This window comes from Coregonus lavaretus, assembly GCF_964263955.1.
Source record: "Coregonus lavaretus genome assembly, chromosome: 9".
Lineage (NCBI taxonomy): Eukaryota > Metazoa > Chordata > Actinopteri > Salmoniformes > Salmonidae > Coregonus > Coregonus lavaretus.
Window position 1 is genome coordinate 57,859,795 of NC_139996.1, and position 22,559 is coordinate 57,882,353.

General features: G+C 42.5%; 1 protein-coding gene across 1 annotated transcript in view; it reads right to left on the reverse strand.

Annotated features, from left to right (window-relative positions):
* The window catches only part of brsk2a (BR serine/threonine kinase 2a), a gene marked incomplete at both ends in the record, with an annotated part of 414,243 nt that overhangs the window by 11,682 nt on the left and 380,002 nt on the right, over nucleotides 1–22,559 (reverse strand). Inside the window, 3 exons of the mRNA XM_084169332.1 lie at nucleotides 3,488–3,536; nucleotides 3,852–4,650; nucleotides 15,173–15,233. Of these exons, the coding sequence (XP_084025458.1) occupies nucleotides 3,488–3,536; nucleotides 3,852–4,650; nucleotides 15,173–15,233 (909 nt within the window). The remainder of the gene's footprint in view (nucleotides 1–3,487; nucleotides 3,537–3,851; nucleotides 4,651–15,172; nucleotides 15,234–22,559) is intronic.

The following is a 22,559-nucleotide window of genomic DNA, read 5'->3' on the forward strand; positions in this document are numbered from 1 at the left end:
TGCTATACAAATTGATGGAAAGTGGTGTTGGGGGAAAAACCTACGACATTATAAAATCCATGTACACAAACAACAAGTGTGCGGTTAAAATTGGCAAAAAACACACACATTTCTTTCCACAGGGGCCGTGGGGTGAGACAGGGATGCAGTTTAAGCCCACCCTCTTCAACATATATATCAACGAATTGGCGAGGGCACCAGAACAGTCCTAGATCTTCTGCACAGATTCTGTCAGACCTGGGCCCTGACAGTCATTCTCAGTAAGACAAAAATAATGGTGTTCCAAAAAAGGTCCAGTTGCCAGGACCACAAATACAAATTCCATCTAGACACCGTTGCCCTATAGCACACAATAGACTGTACATACCTCGGCCTAAATATCAGCGCCACAGGTAACTTCCACAAAGCTGTGAACGATCTGAGAGACAAGGCAAGAAGGGCCTTCTATGCCATCAAAAGGAACATTAAAATTCGACATACCAATTAGGATCTGGCTAAAAACACTTGAATCAGTTATAGATCCTATTGCCCTCTATGGTTGTGAGGTCTGGGGTCCACTCACCAACCAAGAATTCACAAAATGGGACAAACACCAAACTGAGACTCTGCATGCAGAATTCTGCAAAAAATATCCTCAGTGTACAACGGAAAACACCAAATAATGCATGCAGAGCAGAATTAGGCCGCTACCTGCTAATGATCAAAATCCAGAAAAGAGCAAGTTAAATTCTATAACCACTTAAAAGGAAGCGATTCCCAAACCTTCCATAACAAAGCCATCACCTACAGAGACATGAACCTGGAGAAGAGTCCCCTAAGAAAGCTGGTTCTGGGGCTCTGTTCACAAACACAAACATACCCCCACAGAGCCTCAGGACAACAACACAATTAGACCCAACCAAATCATGAGATAACAAAAAGAGAATTACTTGACACATTGGAAAGAATTAACAAAAAACTGAGCAAACTAGAATGCTATTTGGCCCTAAACATAGAGTACACAGTGGCAGAATACCTAACCACAGTGACTGACCCAAACTTAAGGAAATGTTTTGACTATGTACAGACTCAGTGAGCATAGCCAAGAGAAGAGAGGCTATGTGCACACTGCCAACAAAATGAGGTGGAAACTGAGCTGCACTTCCTAATCTCCTGCCAAATGTATGACCATATTAGAGACACACATTTCCCTCAGATTACACAGACCCACAAAGAATTCGAAAACAAACCCAATTTTGCTAAACTCCCTTATGTACTTGGTGAATTCCACAGTGTGTCATCACAGCAGCAAGATCTGTGACCTTTGCCACAAGAAACGGGCAACCAGTTAAGAACAAACACCAGTGTAAATACAACCCATATTTATGTTTATTTATTTTCCCATTTGTACTTTAACTATTTGAACATTGTTACAACACTGTCATTTGAAATGTCTTTATTCTTTTGGAACTTCTGAGTGTAATGTTTACTCTGAGTGTAATGTTTACTGTTCATTTTTATTGTTTATTTCACTTTGTTTACTATCTACTTCACTTGCTTTGGCAATGTTAGCATAAGTTTCCCATGCCAATAAATCCCTTAAATTGAATTGAATTGAGAGAGAGAGAGAGAGAGAGAGAGAGAGAGAGAGAGAGAGAGAGAGAGAGAGAGAGAGAGAGATGAGAGAGAGAGAGAGAGAGAGAGAGATGGAGAGAGAGAGAGAGAGAGAGAGAGAGAGAGAGTACTGTGGTGTGCTGAAGTGGAGAGAACAAATACTTACTCTGGGGAAGAGTCTGGTGTGATGCTGCCTTTGTATTTCCTAGGGTAGGATATACAACAGCATTTTTATATTTTATTTACGCTTACATTGCTCCTGAGGGCTCTACTATCACTCCTAAGGTATCTTCTATTGTTCCTAAAGGCTCTACTGTTACATAAGAGATCTACTATTACTTTAAGGGGTATTTTATTGGTCCAAATTTCTGTCTTCTATTGCTCCTAAGGCAGGGTTCCCCAGCTAGATTTATTTGACCCCCCCCCCCCCCCCCCCCCCCCCCCCCCCAAGTTTTCTAAGGAAATAAATAAATATATACACACTACCATATATATATACACACTACCATTCAAAAGTTTGGGGTCACTTAGAAATGTCCTTGTTTTCGAAAAGAAAAGCATTTTCTTTCCATTAAAATAACATCAAATTGATCAGAAATACAGTATAGACATTGTTAATGTTGTAAATGGCTATTGTAGCTGGAAACGGCTGATTTTTTATGTAATATCTACATAGGCATAAGAGGCCCATTATCAGCAACCATCAGTCCTGTGTTCCAATGGCACGTTGTGTTTGCTAATCCAAGTTTATCATTTTTATATCATCAAGGCTAATTGATCATTAGAAAACCCTTTTGCAATTATGTTAGCACAGCTGAAAACTGTTGTGCTGATTAAAGAAGCAATAAAACTGGCCTTCTTGAGACTAGTTGAGTATCTGGAGCATCAGCATTGTGGGTTTGATTACAGGCTCAACATGGCCAGAAACAAATAACTTTCTTCTGAAACTCGTCAGTCTATTCTTGTTCTGAGAAATGAAGGCTATTCCATGCAAGAAATTGCCAAGAAACTGAAGATCTCGTACAACGCTGTGTACTACTCCCTTAACAGAACAGCGCAAACTGGCTCTAACCAGAATAGAAAGAGGAGTGGGAGGCCCCGGTGCACAACTGAGCAAGAAGACAAATGCATTAGAGTGTCTAGTTTGAGAAACAGGCGCCTCACAGGTCCTCAACTGGCAGCTTCATTAAATAGTACCCGCAAAACACCAATCTCACAGGACTGATGGTTGCTGATTATGGGCCTCTGTACGCCTATGTAGATATAACATAAAAAATCAGCCGTTTCCAGCTACAATAGCCATTTACAACATTAGCAATGTCTACACTGTATTTCTGATCAATTTGATGTTATTTTAATGGACAAAAAAAAAGCTTTTCTTTCGAAAACAAGGACATTTCTAAGTGACCCCAAACTTTTGAATGGTAGTATATATATATATATATATATATATATATATATATATATATATATATATATATATATATATATATATATATATATATATATATATATATAACTTTTTTTAAATGTTCATTGTAGGACAGAAAGGACTGTAAAAACACCAGGAAAGTGATTTAATTTTGGAAATCTGTTCCCAAGTATTCCCACACATAATCGAAAGACACGTGATTGTATACAAATGTAAGTAAGGTTTGAAATCATTGCGTTTTAGTCAAATATTATATCTGTCTTATTGCAGTGAATTTGCGGTCTACAAATTATTTGTAATTATGGTCCGGCCACCCGACCATCCGCTCAAGAAAAGTTTGGTCCACAGCTGAATCTTGTTGATGATCTACTGTTACTCCTAAGGGTAACCTATTGATACTACTTTGTTGGTGTGTGTGTACTGTGTTGTATTGAGATGGAGAGGGCAGGTAACGGTACTTACTCTGGGGAAGACTCTGGTGTGAGGCTGGACATCTCCTCTTGTGTGGGAACTGGGTGGAGAGAAGCAATGTCTCAGATTAGAGAGGTGATCAAAAGCTTGTTGCATGCAGCCTGGTATCATAAAGTAGCAATCTGAGCTGGGTTTCCCAAAGCCTTCATAGCTAAAGTAGTACTTTATTTATCATGTAGATCTATATTCAGAACAACAAAATTCTTCATTTAACGACTGTTGTTCATTCACTCACAGAAGATTGACTGTCAAACATTGATTTTATAATTGTTTTCTCGCAGTGCGGCTGGGTTGTGAACAGAAATTAATCACTACTTTAACTTTGAAGGCTCTGTGCTTTTTCCTCCCTCAGTACCTTGTAGTTTCCTGCGGTGGAAGCGCGGCGAGCCCAGGAAGCTGTTCTTGATGGAGTTGAGGCGTGTTCTCCAGGGCATGCCGCCGATAGACGGGCTGGGGGGTGGCGTGGGGTTGGGCGTGCCCGCCGGGCTCTCCTTGGGTGTGTGCACAGGGGTGCCCTTGGGGGTGGGGAGGGGGCTGCCCCGGGGGGAGGGGTGAGGGGTAACCTGTATGAGGGGGATAGATTTGGGACCGTAGTCAGTCCCCGAGTGCGAGGGAGAGGGAGTGGGCGAGGGGGCGGGTGAGGGCCAGGGCGCCACTGGGTGAAAGTGGTGCAGCCGAATGGGCGAGAGGGGCACCGCGGCGGAGGCGGGGGTGACAGAGAGCTGGGGGGGTGTGGGGGAGGATGTGGTGAGAGCAGGGCGCCGCTGCCCCATGGGGCTGCTCGGGGGGCCTCGGAGAGAGGTGACAGAGGTGGCGGAGGAGGAGGAGGGGGGTGGGGGTTGGCAGGGGGTAGAGGTCTCCGACTTGGGGGGCGCCACAGCTGGGCCGAGGGAGGGGGTCTCCGGAAGGGGGTTGGAGTGGGTGGATGCAAGGGGCTTGGGGGGCAGTTTGGGCTTGGCCGGGAGTGTTTGGGTTCTGGGGTCGGGAGGGAGCAGCTGCCCGCTGTCCGGGGCCAGGGAGTTGGGGGTGGGGGCACGGTTGGCGACTGTCCGGTTGGTGTGGGGGGCAAGGGGCTCGGGGGAGGGGCAGGGACTGGAGTTGGGCGACTGGGAGAAGTCTGGAGACTGGGGGGGTACACAGAACTTTCTGAGAGGCTACGTTTTGGGTAGAAAGAAGGGAGCATACACATAATATGAACAGTACCGAAAGCAGGGGGTGCACAAAGACACACAGATACACACAACACACACAGACAAATACACACATGAATACACACACATGCAGATGCAACACAGAGCAAACAGCCACAAAGCCAGCAGCGAGAGAGACAGCCAAGGCACAGAGGCAGGTGAGGTGTGATACAGTAATGATGGAGGGATGGAGGGAGGGGTGTAAAAAGAAATAGACAAAAGAAGAACAAACATGGAGTCGGTTAGCTAATTTAGCCAATCAGCCAAGTAGAAAGACAACAAGACCATGGGACAAAACAATGTAAACAAAAAAACAAAACAACAACATTGCAAGCATTCAAAACAGACAGACATTAACAAAAGTGCAAAATTAAGACATGAAAAGCTTGACTTTATATTGGCATGTGATATAAGGTGATGTGCTGTCAGTGGCCAAAGCAAGCAAACACACACAGAAAGGTGAAAGAGAAGGCAGGCTAGCTGTGTGAGTGAGGCTTTGGCTGAGACGTGAAAAACATGATGGACACTTGGCCAGGTAAACCATTTAATTCTTTAAAGGGGCAATCTGCAGTTGCTACATCCATTTGTGGACTTATAAATGAATATGTAGCCATTTATTTTTGAAGAATATAACTTACTAGTGCCTCATGAGCTTAGTTCAACTGTTGTACCCCATCAGAACCCAAAATATTAGGGCCCAATTCAATCAGATCCACTTTAGCCTACAGTGCCTTGTAAAAGTATTCATCCCTGTCACGACTTCGGCCGAGGCTGCCTCCCCTCCTTGTTTGGGCAGGCTTCGGCGTTCATCGTCACTGGAGTACTAACCACTGCCACACCAATCATCATCACAATTGTCTTGTCTTGTTATCACACACACCTGGTTCTAATCCCCTAATTAGTCCGTATATAAGTGTTCCCTCTGCCCCCTTGTCCTTGTGGGTGATTGTTTATTGTGAAGGTTAGTGGAGCTCGTGTATTTTGTGTAGACGGGAGTATTTTCCCGTGTGCCTTGTATTTTCCAGTGCACCTGTTTTGTGCCCTGGAGTGTGTTTGACTCATTTCTGCATAACCCTGTATTTTTGTGGATTAAAGCCTGTTATTCTGTGATTTACCCTCCTGTGCCTGACTCCTTCAACACCACCTCATCACAATCCCCCTTGGCATTTTTCCTATTTTGTTGCATTACAACCTGTAATTTAAATGGATTTTTATTTGGATTTCATCTAATGGACATATACAAAATAGTCCAAATTGGTGAAATGAAAAAAATGACTTGTTTAAAAAAATATCAGAAACTTTGAACATCCCACACAGCACCATTAAATCCATTATAAAAAAATTGAAATAATATGGCATCACAACAAACCTGCCAAAGAAACCAAAGATAACCCCAAAGGAGCTGCAAAGCTCCACAGTGGAGATTGGAGTATCTGTCCATAGGACCACTTTAAGCCGTACACGCCACAGAGCTGGGCTTTACAGAAGAGTGGCCAGAAAAAAGCCATTGCTAAATGAAAAAAAATAAGCAAACACGTTTGGTGTTCGCCAAAAGCCATGTGGGAGACTCCCCAAACATATGGAAGAAGGTACTCTGGTCAGATAAGACTAAAATTGAGCTTTTTGGCCATCAAGGAAAACACTATGTCTGGCGCAAACCCAACACCTCTCATCACCCCGAGAACACCATCCCCACAGTGAAGCATGGTGGTGGCAACATCATGCTGTGGGGATGTTTTTCATCGGCAGGGACTGGGAAACTGGTCAGAATTGAAGGAATGATGGATGGCGCTAAATACAGGGAAATTCTTGAGGGAAACCTGTTTCAGTCTTCTAGAGATTTGAGACTGGGACAGAGGTTCACCTTCCAGCAGGACAATGACCCTAAGCATACTGCTAAAGCAAAACTCGAGTGGTTTAAGGGGAAACATTTATATGTCTTGGAATGGCCTAGTCAAAGCCCAGACCTCAATCCAATTGAGAATCTGTGGTATGAATTAAAGACTGCTGTACACCAGCGGAACCCATCCAACTTGAAGGAGCTGGAGCAGTTTTGCCTTGAAGAATGGGCAAAAATCCCAGTGGCTAGATGTGCTAAACTTATTTTTTTTTATTTATTTTTTTATTTAACCTTTATTTAACCAGGTAAGCCAGTTGAGAACAGGTTCTCATTTACAACTGCGACCTGGCCAAGATAAAGCAAAGTAGTGCAATAAAAACAACAGAGTTACATACGGGGTAAAAAAAAAACATAAAGTCAGAAAATACAACAGAAAATATATATATACAGTGTGTGCAAATGTAGCAAGTTATGGAGGTAAGGCAATAAATAGGCTATAGTGCAGAATAATTACAATAGTATTAACACTGGAATGCTAGATGTGCAAGAGATTATGTGCAAATAGAGATACTGGGGTGCAAAAGAGCAAAATAAATAACAATATAGGGATGAGGTAGTTGGGTGGGCTAATTTCGGATGGGCTGTGTACAGGTGCAGTGATCGGTAAGGTGCTCTGACAACTGATGCTTAAAGTTATTAAGGGAGATAAGAGTCTCCAGCTTCAGAGATTTTTGCAATTCGTTCCAGTCATTGGCAGCAGATAACTGGAAGGAATGGCGGCCAAAGGAGGTGTTGGCTTTGGGAATGACCAGTGAGATATACCTGCTGGAGCGTAGACTACGGGTGGGTGCTGCTATGGTGACCAATGAGCTAAGATAAGGCGGGGATTTGCCTAGCAGTGATTTATAGATGGCCTGGAGCCAGTGGGTTTGACGACGAACATGTAGTGAGGACCAGCCAACAAGAGCGTACAGGTCACAGTGGTGGGTAGTGTATGGGGCTTTGGAGACAAAACGGATGGCACTGTGATAGACTACATCCAATTTGCTGAGTAGAGTGTTGGAGGCTATTTTGTAAATTACATCGCCGAAGTCAAGGATCGGTAGGATAGTCAGTTTTACGAGGGCATGTTTGGCAGCACGAGTGAAGGAGGCTTTATTGTGAAATAGGAAGCCGATTCTAGATTTAACTTTGGATTGGAGATTCTTTATGTGAGTCTGGAAGTTGAGTTTACAGTCTAACCAGACACCTAGGTATTTGTAGTTGTCCACATACTCTAGGTCAGACCCGTCGAGAGTGGTGATTCTAGTCGGGTGGGCGGGTGCCAGCAGCGTTCGATTGAAAAGCATGCATTTAGTTTTACTAGTGTTTAAGAGCTGTTGGAGGCTACTGAAGGATTGTTGTATGGCATTGAAGCTCGTTTGGAGGTTTGTTAACACAGTGTCCAATGAAGGGCCAGATGTATACAAAATGGTGTCGTCTGCGTAGAGGTGGATCAGAGAGTCACCAGCAGCAAGAGCGACATCATTGATATACACGGAGAAAAGTGTCGGCCCAAGAATTGAACCCTGTGGCACCCCCATAGAGACTGCCATAGGTCCAGACAACAGGCCCTCCGATTTGACACACTGAACTCTATCTGAGAAGTAGTTGGTGAACCAGGCGAGGCAGTCATTTGAGAAACCAAGGCTATTTAGTCTGCCAATAAGAATGCGGTGGTTGACAGAGTCGAAAGCCTTGGCCAGGTCGATGAAGACGGCTGCACAGTACTGTCTATTATCAATCGCGGTTATAATATCGTTTAGGACCTTGAGCGTGGCTGAAGTGCACCCGTGACCAGCTCGGAAACCGGATTGCATAGCGGAGAAGGTACGGTGGTATTCGAAATGGTCGATGATCTGTTTGTTAACTTGGCTTTCGAATACTTTCGAAAGGCAGGGCAGGATGGATATAGGTCTGTAGCAGTTTGGATCTAGAGTGTCACCCCCTTTGAAGAGGGGGATGACCGCGGCAGCTTTCCAATCTCTGGGGATCTCAGACGTTATGAAAGAGAGGTTAAACAGACTAGTAATAGGGTTAGCGACAATTTCAGCGGCTAGTTTTAGAAAGAAAGGGTCCAGATTGTCTAGCCCAGCTGATTTGTAGGGGTCCAGATTTTGCAGCGCTTTCAAAACATCAGCTGTCTGAATTTGTGTGAAGGAGAAGCGGGGGGGGGCATGGGCAAGTAGCAGCAGAGGGTGCAGAGTTGGTGGCCGGGTTAGTGGTAGCCAGATGGAAAGCATGGCCAGCTGTAGCAAAATGCTTGTTGAAATTCTCGATTATTGTAGATTTATCGGTGGTGATAGTGTTTCCTAGCCTCAGTGCAGTGGGCAGCTGGGAGGACGTGCTCTTATTCTCCATGGACTTTACAGTGTCCCAAAACTTTTTGGAGTTTGTGCTACAGGATGCAAATTTCTGTTTGAAAAAGTTAGCCTTTGCTTTCCTGACTGCTTGTGTGTATTGGTTCCTAACTTCCCTGAAAAGTTGCATATCGCGGGGGCTATTTGATGCTAATGCTGTACGCCACAGGATGTTTTTGTGCTGGTCAAGGGCAGTCAAGTCTGAGGAGAACCAGGGGCTATATCGGTTCTTAGTTCTGTATTTTTTGAATGGGGCATGTTTATTTAAGATTGAGAGGAAATTACTTTTAAGGAACAACCAGGCATCCTCTACTGACGGAATGAGATCTATATCCATCCAGGATACCTGGGCCAGGTCAATTAGGAAGGCCTCCTCGCTAAAGTGTTTTAGGGAGCGTTTGACAGTGATGAGGGGTGGTCGTTTGACCGCGGACCCGTTACGGACGCAGGCAATAAGGCAGTGATCGCTGAGATCCTGGTTGAAGACAGCTGAGGTGTATTTAGAGGGTATGTTAGTCAGGATGATATCTATGAGGGTACCCATGTTTACGGATTTTGGGTTGTACCTGGTAGGTTCGTTGATAATTTGCGTGAGGTTGAGGGCATCTAGCTTGGATTGTAGGATGGCTGGGGTATTAAGCATATCCCAATTTAGGTCACCAAGCAGTACAAACTCTGATAGAGACACTTATAGAGACATACCCCAAGAGACTTGCAGGTGTAATTGCTGCAAAAGGTGGCTCTACAAAGTATTGACTTTGGGGGGGGGGGGTGAATAGTTATGCACGCTCAAGTTTTCAGTTTTTTTGTCTTATTTCTTGTTTGTTTCACAATAAAAAATATTTTGCATCTTCAAAGTGGTAGGCATGTTGTGTAAAGTAAATGATACAAACCCCCCAAAAATCAATTTTAATTCCAGGTTGTAAGGCAACAAAATAGGAAAAATGCCAAGGGGGGTGAATACTTTCGCAAGCCACTGCATAGCTGATGTTTTGACGGTGTCAGAGTTGGAACTGTGTTAGAGCTGTCAAATCCACAAGCAGCTCCCGGCATTATACCTAAAGCGGACATTGACATTGGCTGCACAGAGTCGCATTTAGAGAAATCCCATGTAGCCTTGTTTACAAGTTCGAACACTGGAATGTGAGATGTCATCTACACCTCGATTAAGCTGATCGAAATCCTAATTATTTTGTTGAATGATAGTATTTGCAAACATTTCTACAAGCCTGTTTTTCGCTTTTGTCATTATGGGGTATTGTGTGTAGATTGATGAGGTACATTTTATTTAATTCAAATAAGGCTGTAACGTAACAAAATGTGGAAAAAGTCAAGGGGTCTGAATACTTTCGAATGCACTGTATATTTCCATTCATTTTTTAAAACTGGTACCGGGGACCTTCAGATGAGTCTTGTTAGGATTGTGGGCGTCCTAGAGCAAAACTGACATGTATGTGTTTGTGAGAAACTCACCTTTCCACAGATGGGTCATATTAGTGTGGAGCCCAAATTGTTCGGACGCTACAGACAGAAGTTGGCAGAAGAGGTTGTACCGACTTCAGAAGAGTCCCATGACACTTGTGGGGGTATTAGAGCAAGGCCAAACCATTTGGATGCTAAAGATGTTTTTGTGAGAAGACCGATTTTTGGGATGTGACAAACACCGCTTTAGCTCTGCCACCTTCCACCGCAGATGCGGAAGGGCGATATCGGCGGATGCGTTAGATTGACATGAAGCACTTGCAGATATCTCTAGCTTAAACAGACAGATTTTTATGGGGATTTTTTATTATTTTAGATTTTCACGGGGGCGTGGAAATTGTAGAATGATTAAAAGCATATTAGACATACAGTACCAGTCAAAAGTTTGGACACACCTCCTCATTCAAGGGTTTTTCTTTATTTGTACTATTTTCTACATTGTAGAATAATAGTGAAGACATCAAAACTATGAAATAACACAGATGGAATCACGTAGTAACCAAAGAAAGTGGCCTCCACAATCACCCGACCTGGTTTGAGATGGTTTGGGATGAGTCGGACTGCAGAGTGAAGGAAAAGCAGCAAACAAGTGCTCAGCATATATGGGAACTCCTTCAAGACTGTTGGAAAATTATTCCTCATGAAGCTGGTTGAGAGAACGCCAAGAGTGTGCAAAGCTGTCATCAAGGCAAAGGGTGGCGACTTTGAAGAATCTTAAATATATTTTGATTTGTTTAACACTTTTTTGGTTACTACATGATTCCATATGTGTTATTTCATAGTTGTGAAGTCTTCACTATTATTCTACAATGTAGAAAATAGTAAAAATAAAGAAAACCCTTGAATGAGTAGGTGTGTCCAAACTTTTGACTGGTACTGTATAATCGGGTGCAAAGTCACAAAGTGCTTTAAAAATCAATAAAGCAAAACAAATATCTAAAACTAACAGGCAACCAATGTAGGGACTTTAAAATAGGTGTTTTTGTGCTCTCCTTCTGGTCTTCGTTAGCACACGTGCTGCTGCATTCTGAATTAATTGGCGAGCATTGCAATAATCAAGCCTGCACTCCATTTACCAGACGCTCTTATCCAGAGCAATTTATGGGCGCAATTAGGGTTAAGTGCCTTGCTCAGATTTTTCACCTAATCAGCTCGGGGATTCAAACCATTGACCTTTCGGTTACTGGCCCAATGCTGTTAACTACTAGGGTACCTGCCACCCTAGTCTCTCAGTGTTGGCCTGGCAGATAAAAATACACACTTTATCAGTATTTCTTACATGATAAAAAGCTAATTTAGTACATGTAAAGACCCAAGACCCAAAATCAAACCTTAAGGCACACCACATGAGATTTATACGTTTTCAGACACATTTCCACCTAGGGCAACAAAATATTCTCTGTCAGATAAGTCCTAAACCGGTTCAGTACTGAGCCTGACAGGCCAACCCGATTCTGGAGTCTACCCAGGAGGATAACATCATCGACAATGTCGAGGCTGCATGTAAATCAAGGAGTACGAGGACAGAGAGATTTTTAGCATCTGTGTTCATTCTGAGCAGTGGTGGAAAAAGTACCCAATTGTCATACTTGAGTAAAAGTAAACATACCTTAATAGAAAATGACTCAAGTAAAAGTGAAAGTCACCCAGTAAAATACTCCTTTAGTAAAAGTCTAAAAGTATTTGGTTTGAAATATACTTAAGTATCAAAAGTAAAAGTATAAATCATTTCAAATTCCATATATTAAGCAAAACAGACGGCATCCTTTTCTTGTTTATTTACATTTATGGATAGCCAGGGGCACGCACCAACACTCAGACATCATTTACAAATGAAGCATGTGTTTAGTGAGTCCATCAGATCAGAGGCAGTAGGGATGACATGGGATGTTCTCTTGATAAGTGTGTGAATTTGATCATTTTCCTGTCCTGCTAAGCATTCAGAATGTAACAAGTACTTTTGGGTGTCAGGGAAAATGTATGGAGTAAAAAGTACATCATTTTCTTTAGGAATGTAGTGAAGTAAAAGTTGTCAAAAATATGAATAGTAAAGTAAAGTACAGTAGTACTTTAAAGTATTTTTACTTAAGTATTTTACACCACTGATTCTGAGGTCATTCACCACCTTGACTAGTGCAGTCTCTGTGTTGTGAAATTCTAAAATAAATACTATTTTTACTAAGGAAGTCTTTGAGCTGTTTAAAAAACTGTTTCTCAAGAATTTTGATTAGAAAGGGGAGGATAGAAATTGGTCTATAATTGATGAGGGCTGAAGGATGTGCTTTTCTTAAGAAGTGGTTTCACTAAAGCAATTTTAAGTGCAGCTGGAAAAGTGCCTGTGATCAGGGAATACCTCCGCATCTACACAGTTAAATACCATTTTGAAAAATTATGTGGGGATAGGGTCAAGAGGACATGTAGATGGCTTAAGGTTTGATACCACTTTCTTGGGCATATCATTATCAGCCAGGACAAACTAGTCCATATTGACTCTGCATGTTGGGGGAGGGACTAGCAGTATAGACAGACCTGTCAGATTGTCTGCCTAAGCTGATACCCAACTTAATTGACGAAACTCTTGCCTTACAGCCCAACAGGAACTTGAGCAAATGCCTTGAAAAGCCTTTACATGGAATCACTTGATGAAACCAGTTCCCCAGCTTTAGGCTGGATTTTAGGAATCAATTTCCCTTTCCCTGAGAGGCTGTGTGTGTGTGTGCATGTGTGCTTGCTAACACGTGTGTGTGTGTGTGTGTGTGTGTGTGTGTGTGTGTGTGTGTGTGTGTGTGTGTGTGTGTGTGTGTGTGTGTGTGTGTGTGTGTGTGTGTGTGTGTGTGTGTGTGTGTTTGGGGCACGAGCAGCTCATCCTGGTAGTCTGGATAATCTTCTAGCCTCAGTCTAGTCGGACAAAAAAGTTTCGCCACAAGCCTTCTGCTTGTGCTAATCAGGAAAAACTGGGATTTTGTATTTTTCAGAATTCCCTGAGCTGGATTTCCACGGGTCTCAGTTCCACGGGTCTCAGAAGACAGGATAATAACGGAAGAAGCTTGACGGGAAAGAGTTTGGTTATCTTTAGTGTGTGAGTGTGTGTGTATGCATGCAAGCATGTGTGTGTGTGTATGTGTATGTGTGTGTGTGCGTGCATGCAAGCATGCAAGGGTGCGCGTGTGTGTGGCTCCTTGCCCTAGGGGATTTATCTCAACTTGGTGGGAGAGAGCAGGCCTCACACAAAGCCTAATGGAGTGAATGGTAAGCCACAGAGCGAAACCCAGTGACACAGCTCTCTGTTAACTTCAATGTCCATCTTGAATCTCGATTATGAAATTACATTTAGGGTGTCAATAAAAGTATTGTGTGAAAAGACGTCATATGCAAATACTGCAAACACTTTATGTCAAAATAATCTAAAAACGTAATGCAAATATCGATGTATATCCAAAAATATTTTATTTGCTATTGCCCTTTGGCGTCATTTATTTATTTTCAATCGGGAGATAGAAGAGAGGGAAATAGTACAGGAAGTGAGTGGCGTAGGGTTGCAAAGGGAGCTGGAAACTTTCGAAGTTTACCAGTAAACTACCAGAATCTTGGTAACTTTCTTTAATTTTTATATCAGATGACATCTAGTGGCCTTTTGGGGGACTTCAGATTATCATAGGTGTCTGTAATTATCTCTGGCCCTCTGTGTTGCCTTATCACATGTAAAATATGTAAAATAATCAATTAAGATCAAATAATAAAATAGAATGACGAAGTTGTAAAACATTATCCTAAATATCATCCATAAATTTAGTGAATACCATTGGTGTTTAATGAGGATTTTAGCGTTAAATATCCCCAATAAAAAAAAAATACACACTTTTATTCATACTATGTCAATATGTCTTTATTGTAAATGTTTTGGTGCCAAACTGGTGGCAGTTGTGCAAAAAGTCAATAGTTGGAAGAGTTGCAGAGTTTGGGGGACCGAGTGGCGCAGCGGTCTATGGCACTGCATCGCAGTGCTAGGAGTGTCACTACTGACCCGGGTTTGATCCCGGGCTGTATCACACCTAGCTATGATTGGGAGTCCCAATTGGCCCAGTGTCGTCTGCGTTAGGGGAGGGATAGGCTGTCATTGTAAATAAGATTTTGTTCTTAACTGACATGCCTAGTTTAAGAAAATAATGCCATTGTTTTTTAGATGCTTTTTTATTGATCAGGCTATTTTTTCTTGAACCATATGGTCTATCCACTAGAAATTCATGGACAATATGGACACAGATATATACAAAATTATACTATATATGAATACATTTTGTAAAGTTATTTGTGTAAATTACCAAAGTTACCATAGATTGCCATACGATTTAGGAAATGTTGGTAAATTACTGGTAGCTTTGCAACCCTAGAGTAGCAGAACAAGGAATCAAACCACTGTCACCTGATGTGGTCCAGGGGCGGCAGCAGTACCACTAGACCAGCCTCTGGCACAGGCATTAGCAGGGACACCATTATTGTTCTTCCATGTTGTAGGACTAATGCCTAAGTAATTCCAGTGTAGATCCTGCATTTGTTTCAGGCCAAGCTCCTATCCTCAGTTATCCTGGTCAGGAGCCTCTAGCCACGCTGACTGTGTGTGTCTCATGTGATGACATAAAAACAAATACCAATCAAGGCATAGACAGGCAGCAGGTTCAAGGGGGGCCTGTGTGATGCCTGAGGGAAAACACAGGGGTCCTGATAAAGGGGGTGAGACAGGGGGGATTGGGGGAGAGGTACTTACCCGTGGACTGCTGAGAGGGCTAGTGGAGAGACCGGAAGATGCTCCACTTATGGACCGTGACCTGTGGAAGAAACACACACGCACAAACACGTAGACACAGACAGACACACACACAGCAAATTATCAGTGTTAAGAGAGACAGAAACATGGAAAACGACAGTGTTTGAGGTGAGAGGGTAAGGAGTTGGCGAAAGCATTACATGAGACTAAGCACTACAGCTAGGATGCTACGAAGCCCTCTAGAAGCATTGAACCATTCAAACAGGTTCACACCAGGACATTCATAGAAGGTTACATTGAAGGTGAACTTCACTCAAACCTAACATTCAACTTTTGACGTCAATTAGACATTTGCACAAAAACATTCCCCGCATATCTTCAGTTTTATTATTAGGGTGCTTTCCACAAACAGAAACACTCCGACATTTATCTCGAATGTATCCCCTATGTGTTTGCTGTTTGACCGATCAAACAAATCAAAGCTGTTTTTAATATTCTTTCTCTCAGCGGCAGTCCAAAAAGTTCCTGGGGCACATAGGAAGTAGAGCTCATCCATTTGTTTGGTTTCCATTTGTCTTGTTGTTGTTATTCACCAAATTCCAGCAGATGCGCTCCGAAATGAACAAGAACAGGACAATCTGTCTCCATCACACACAACTCTATCACCTCCCAGACAACACAGCTGTTCATGTTCTGTCAGAAGAATGTCTGTCTCTTTTATTTTTCTCCTACTATCTTTCTCTCTCACTCTATTCCTTTCCACCCTCTCCTTTTTCTATTTTTCCTCACCCTCCCTCCTTTTCAGCCTCATCAGTTAGTTTAGACAGAAATCTACACAGCACAGGTAGGATCAAGTGTTGTGGAGGGCAGAAGACATTTCGAATGGAACTTTTTGACATTGGAGGACTGGAGCTGAACCAAAGAAAGGGAGGAAAGGGAGACTGCTCAGACGTACCGTCCCCCAGGGAAGGCTTCATGCATGGATATATCCATGCAGACACTGTATCCACGCCCCCCCCCCCTCCCCCCCCCCATTCTGAAAAGTCAGGCATGTCCTGAAAAGTAAAAAGTAAAAATGCTATTTTAGGGTTAAAAGTGTAGGGTTTAGGGTTAAGGTTAGGGGTAGGATCAAGGATAGGGTAAGGGTTATGTTTAACGTTTCTGAAATTTTTTATTTTGAATGGGAATACATTTTCACTCCCCAAAAAGTCCTGACAAGTAACACAAACATGGCTGTGTGTGTGCGTGTGTGTGAGTGTGTAGTGGTGAGCTGGCAGGACTATGGTCAGAAGAACCCTACCTCCCCCTCATACCGGCTAGGCTGCCTGATGGTGTAGTAAAGTGGATGGAAAAGCCAGAGAACACCCACACACAAACTGGTGACCTTTGGTGAATAATACTAAACACTGTTGACGAAAATAACACAGAGAAAAAACTACGGGTATCCTAAGAGTGAATGAATGTGTGTGTGTGTGTGTTTGGTTTTATCATCCTTGTAGGGACCAGAAGTGCTCACCAGGAAAAAGGCTATTTTAGGATTAGGGTTAGAATTAGGGTTAGGAGAGACAGTGGCTTGCGAAAGTTTTTGGGGGGTTTGTGTCATTTGATTTACACAACATGCCTACCACTTTGAAGATGCAAAATATTTGTTATTGTGAAACAAACAAGAAATAAGACAAAAAAACAGAAATCTTGAGCGTGCATAACTATTCAGACCCCCAAAGTCAATACTTTGTAGAGCCACCTTTTGCAGCAATTACAGCTGCAAGTCTCTTGGGGTATGTCTCTATAAGCTTGGCACATCTATCCACTGGGATGTTTGCCCATTCTTCAAGGCAAAACTGCTCCAGCTCCTTCATGTTGAATGGGCTCCACTGGTGTACAGCAATCTTGAAATGTCATACCACAGATTCTCAATTGGATTCTCAATTTTTGTCTCATCTGACCAGAATACCTTCTTCCATATGTTTGGGGAGTCTCCCACATGCCTTTTGGTGAACACCAAACGTGTTTGCTTATTTTTTTCTTTAAGCAATGGCTTTTTTCTGGCCACTCTTCCGTAAAGCCCAGCTCTGTGGAGTGTACGGCTTAAAGTGGTCCTTTGGACAGATACTCCAATCTCCGCTGCGGAGCTTTGCAGCTCCTTCAAGGTTATCTTTGGTCTCTTTGTTTCCTCTCTGATTAATGCCCTCCTTGCCTGGTCCGTGAGTTTTGGTGGGCGGCCTTCTCTTGGCAGGTTTGTTGTGACGTCATATTCTTTCCATTTTTTCATAATGGATTTAATGGTGCTGTGTGGGATGTTCAAAGTTTCTGATATGTTTTTAGAAACCAACCCTGATCTGTACTTCTCCACAACTTTGTCCCTGACCTGTTTGGAGAGCTCCTTGGTCTTCATTGTGCCGCTTGCTTGGTGGTGCCCCTTGCTTAGTGGTGTTGCAGACTCTGGGGCCTTTCAGAACAGGTGTATATATACTGAGATCATGTGACACTTACAGTGGGGAGAACAACTATTTGATACACTGCCAATTTTGCAGGTTTTCCGACTTACAAAGCATGTAGAGGTCTGTAATTTTTTATCATAGGTACACTTCAACTGTGAGAGACGGATTCTAAAAAAAAAATCTTGAAAATCACATTGTATGATTTTTAAGTAATTCATTTTCATTTTATTCCATGACATAAGTATTTGATCACCTACCAACCAGTAAGAATTCCGGCTCTCACAGACCTGTTTGTTTTTCTTTAAGAAGCCGTCCTGTTCTCCACTCATTACCTGTATTAACTGCACCTGTTTGAACTCGTTACCTGTATAAAAGACACCTGTCCCCACACTCAATCAAACAGACTCCAACCTCTCCACAATGGCCAAGACCAGAGAGCTGTGTAAGGACATCAGGGATAAAATTGTAGACCTGCACAAGGCTGGGATGGGCTACAGGACAATAGGCAAGCAGCTTGGTGAGAAGGCAACAACTGTTGGCGCAATTATTAGAAAATGGAAGAAGTTCAAGATGACGGTCAATCACCCTCGGTCTGGGGCTCCATGCAAGATCTCACCTCGTGGGGCATCAATCATCATGAGGAAGGTGAGGGAACTACATGGCAGGACCTGGTCAATGACTTGAAGAGAGCTGGGACCACAGTCTCAAAGAAAACCATTAGTAACACACTACGCCGCCATGGATTAAAATCCTGCAGCGCACGCAAGGTCCCCCTGCTCAAGCCAGCGCATGTCCAGGCCCGTCTGAAGTTTGCCAATGACCATCTGGATGATCCAGAGGAGGAATGGGTGAAGGTCATGTGGTCTGATGACACAAAAATAGAGCTTTTTGGTCTAAACTCCACTCGCCGTGTTTGGAGGAAGAAGAAGGATGAGTACAACCCCAAGAACACCATCCCAACCGTGAAGCATGGAGGTGGAAACATCATTGTTTGGGGATGCTTTTCTGCAAAGGGGACAGGACAACTGCACCGTATTGAGGGGAGGATGGATGGGGCCATGTATCGCGAGATCTTGGCCAACAACCTCCTTCCCTCAGTAAGAGCATTGAAGATGGGTCGTGGCTGGGTCTTCCAGCATGACAACGACCCGAAACACACAGCCAGAGCAACTAAGGAGTGGCTCCGTAAGAAGCATCTCAAGGTCCTGGAGTGGCCTAGCCAGTCTCCAGACCTGAACCCAATAGAAAATCTTTGGAGGGAGCTGAAAATCCGTATTGCCCAGCGACAGCCCCGAAACCTGAAGGATCTGGAGAAGGTCTGTATGGAGGAGTGGGCCAAAATCCCTGCTGCAGTGTGTGCAAACCTGGTCAAGACCTACAGGAAACGTATGATCTCTGTAATTACAAACAAAGGTTTCTGTACCAAATATTAAGTTCTGCTTTTCTGATGTATCAAATACTTATGTCATGCAATAAAATGCAAATTAATTACTTAAAAATCATACAATGTGATTTTCTGGATTTTTGTTTTAGATTCCGTCTCTCACAGTTGAAGTGTACCTATGATAAAAATTACAGACCTCTATATGCTTTGTAAGTAGGAAAACATGCAAAATCGGCAGTGTATCAAATACTGTAGATTGCACACAGGTGGACTTTATTTAACTAATTATGTGACTTCTGAAGGTAGTTGGTTGCACCAGATGTTATTTAGGGGCTTCATAGCAAAGGGGGTGAATAAACATGCACACACCACTTTTCCGTAGTTTATTTTTTAGACATTTCACTTCACCAATTTGGACTATTTTGTTGATGTCCATTACATGAAATCCAAATAAAAATCCATTTAAATTACAGGTTGAAATGCAACAAAATAGGAAAAATGCCAAGGGGGATGAATACCTTTGCAAGGCACTGTAAGGTTAGGTTTAGGGTTAAGATTTGGGTTAGTGTTACAGTTAAGGTTAGGTTTAAGGTTAGGGATTAGGGAAAATAGGATTTTCAATTGTTTGGTCCCCACAAGGATAATAAAACAAACATAATAATAATAATAATATGCCATTTAGCAGACGCTTTTATCCAAAGCGACTTACAGTCATGCGTGCATACATTTTTTTTTTTGTGTATGGGTGGTCCCGGGGATCGAACCCACTACCTTGGCGTTACAAGCGCCGTGCTCTACCAGCTGAGCTACAGAGGACCACAACATTTGTGTGTGTGTGTGTGCACGTGTGTGTGTGTGTGCATATGTGTCCGTTTCTGAGTGTATATCTGTGTATGAGTGGGTGGGGATGAGATCTTGTCAGCTAAGATGCCCTTTTCTGCTTCATTCAAACAGCTGACCCTGACAGTTCCAATCATCTACTTTTTTTTCTTTTTTTTTCTTTTTTCTTCTTCTTAATACAAATAAAAGTTACGTGAAATATTAGCTTTTGACTAAATCCGACAAAGACAGAAAATTCTAAATCTAATTTGACCTATGCACTTACAAGGCTTTTCAGCATAAGCAGCTTGACTACTGCTAGAGTACTGTAGCTTTATTGATCTCCTGTACTTAAACAACAGATGTACTCACATTGGATGGGTTGATTAGGATTCAAACCTTCTCTCAACGGCCTAATACATACGCTCAGAGTAGGTTCATCCCATTAATGTACTTTAATATAAATGTGTTTTTTATGTAAGACATCATCCCATTCCACTCATTTAAACATTATTGGAAGGTTTCCCCGGACACAGATGAAGCCTAGTCCTGGACTAAAAAGCATGATCAGTGGAAAATCTCCAGCCAAAATTATTTCTGGTCGTGGTCTAGGTTTAATCTGTGTCTGTGAAACCGCTCCTTAACCCTACATTTGACCAAGCCTAATACATACAAGACAGTTGCGCTATGCTCTTGAGACATTTATAAATCATAGTATTTAAAGGGTCAATCTGTGATTGCTTCATAATTTTTTTGACTTTTCAATGATTTACACACACCCATTGATTCTTGAAGAATATAACTTATATGATAAATGCTTCATGAGCTTAGTCCAATTGTCATACCCAATCAGAACCCAAAACATTTACTTGTTCAACTCAATTGTTTGTAAGCAATGTAATTTTGAAGAAAGAAAGTTAGCCTCTGATTATGGTTAAAATTGTCATTTTGTATCCAGAGCTCTATCGATTAATTTGAGAGTGGTTACATTTCTCCGCCCCCAATTGTTCAGCTTTTTACCAAAACAGTGGCGGGGTTTGCTTTGTTGTTTGAAATGCAGATTGCCCCTTTAAGAACCAATTGGTATATATTAAGATTAGGAACATTGCACAGATTCCCAGATGGCAGATATGCATTTTACATTAAAAAACATGTTTACATTACCAAGTACATTAATGGGATAAACCTACTCTAAGAGTATGTATTAGGCTGTTTGAGAGAAGGTTTGAATCCTAATCAACCCATCCAATGTGAGTACATCTGTTGTTGAAGTACAGTAGATCAATAAAGCTACAGTACTCTAGTAGTACTCAAGCTGTTATTAGGGCTAAAGTCAAATTAGCTTAGAATTTCCTGTCTTTTTCGGCTTCAGACAACCGCTAATATTTCACTTAAAACATAGTTTTGTGTTAATTTCTGGAAGGTCTGATAATAGCACATGTCCTGCCACCAAAATGATTACTGTGCAGTATAACTATTTGAAATGGTTGGTTTTCAAAATGGTACATCTCTAACAATGTAAGGGAAGGGATGGTTGGAATGGATTTGGGCGATGGGTGAGGCTTTGTTAGAAGTTAGTAGGGTTCATTCTTATTTTCTTAGTAGTACATGATTAAGTTGAATTTTTCTTAATGTTTGTTTCTTTATTCATTTAGTCTGTAAGCTGGGATTGACTACACCCTTCAGTACAGTAAGTTGCGGACTGCACCTCTAACGTTACTTTGCGGACCACCATAATACCATAGAAGAAGTCCAGGAGCAGTTTTTTCATAATCTGCGAGTGAAAACGTCGTAGTACGGATGAAGCCTGACCTGGAATGGGAAGCTAACTGAAACTGGCTAGCTTTTATAAAAGCCTGACTAGATCTATTTTATTTATTTATTTAACCAGGCAAGTCAGTTAAGAATAAATTCTTATTTACAATGACGGCCTACCCCGGACGACGCTGGGCTAATTGTGTGCCACCCTATGGGACTCCCAATCACAGCTGGATTGTGATACAGCCTGGAATCGAACCAGGGTCTGTAGTGACGCCTCCAGCACTGAGATGCAGTGCCTTAGACCACTGCGCCAAAGTGTACCACTTTGGTGACACACATTGAGTCACACACACACTAACCCCCATTCCCTTGTATCTCTCTCCATTAGTCTACTGGCTGGGATGCCAGTGAGATGTTCAACAAGGAGACGTACGGAGTCAACTCCACCTATGGCTTCCTCTCCATGTACACTTGAGTATCCTCCCCTCAGCACTTCAATGTCTCCTCAATGTCTTTTTTTAGAAGGTTTAGTAATGCATTATTTTCCTCGACAAGTACCCCTTTTCCATCCAGAATACCTGCATTTATACTGGTTACTTACTGATAACACCATGTCCATTTTCTCTCCTTCCCATCTACAGTGTTTCGGAAAGTATTCAGACCCCTTTATGTTTTCCACTTTGTTACAGTACAGCCTTATTCTAAAATAATGACATTCTTGTTTCTCATGGTCTGAGAGTCTTTTAGGTGCCTTTTGGAAAACTGCAAGCGGGCTGTCATGTGCCTTTTACTGAGGAGTGGCTTCCATCTGACCACTCTACCATAAAGGCCTGATTGGTGGAGAACTGCAGATGGTTGTCCTTCTGGAAGGTTCTCCCGTCTCCACAGAGGAACTCTGGAGCTCTGTCAGAGTGACCATTGGGTTCTTGGTCACCTCCCTGACCAAGGCCCTTCTCCCCCGATTGCTCAGTAAGCCTGGCGG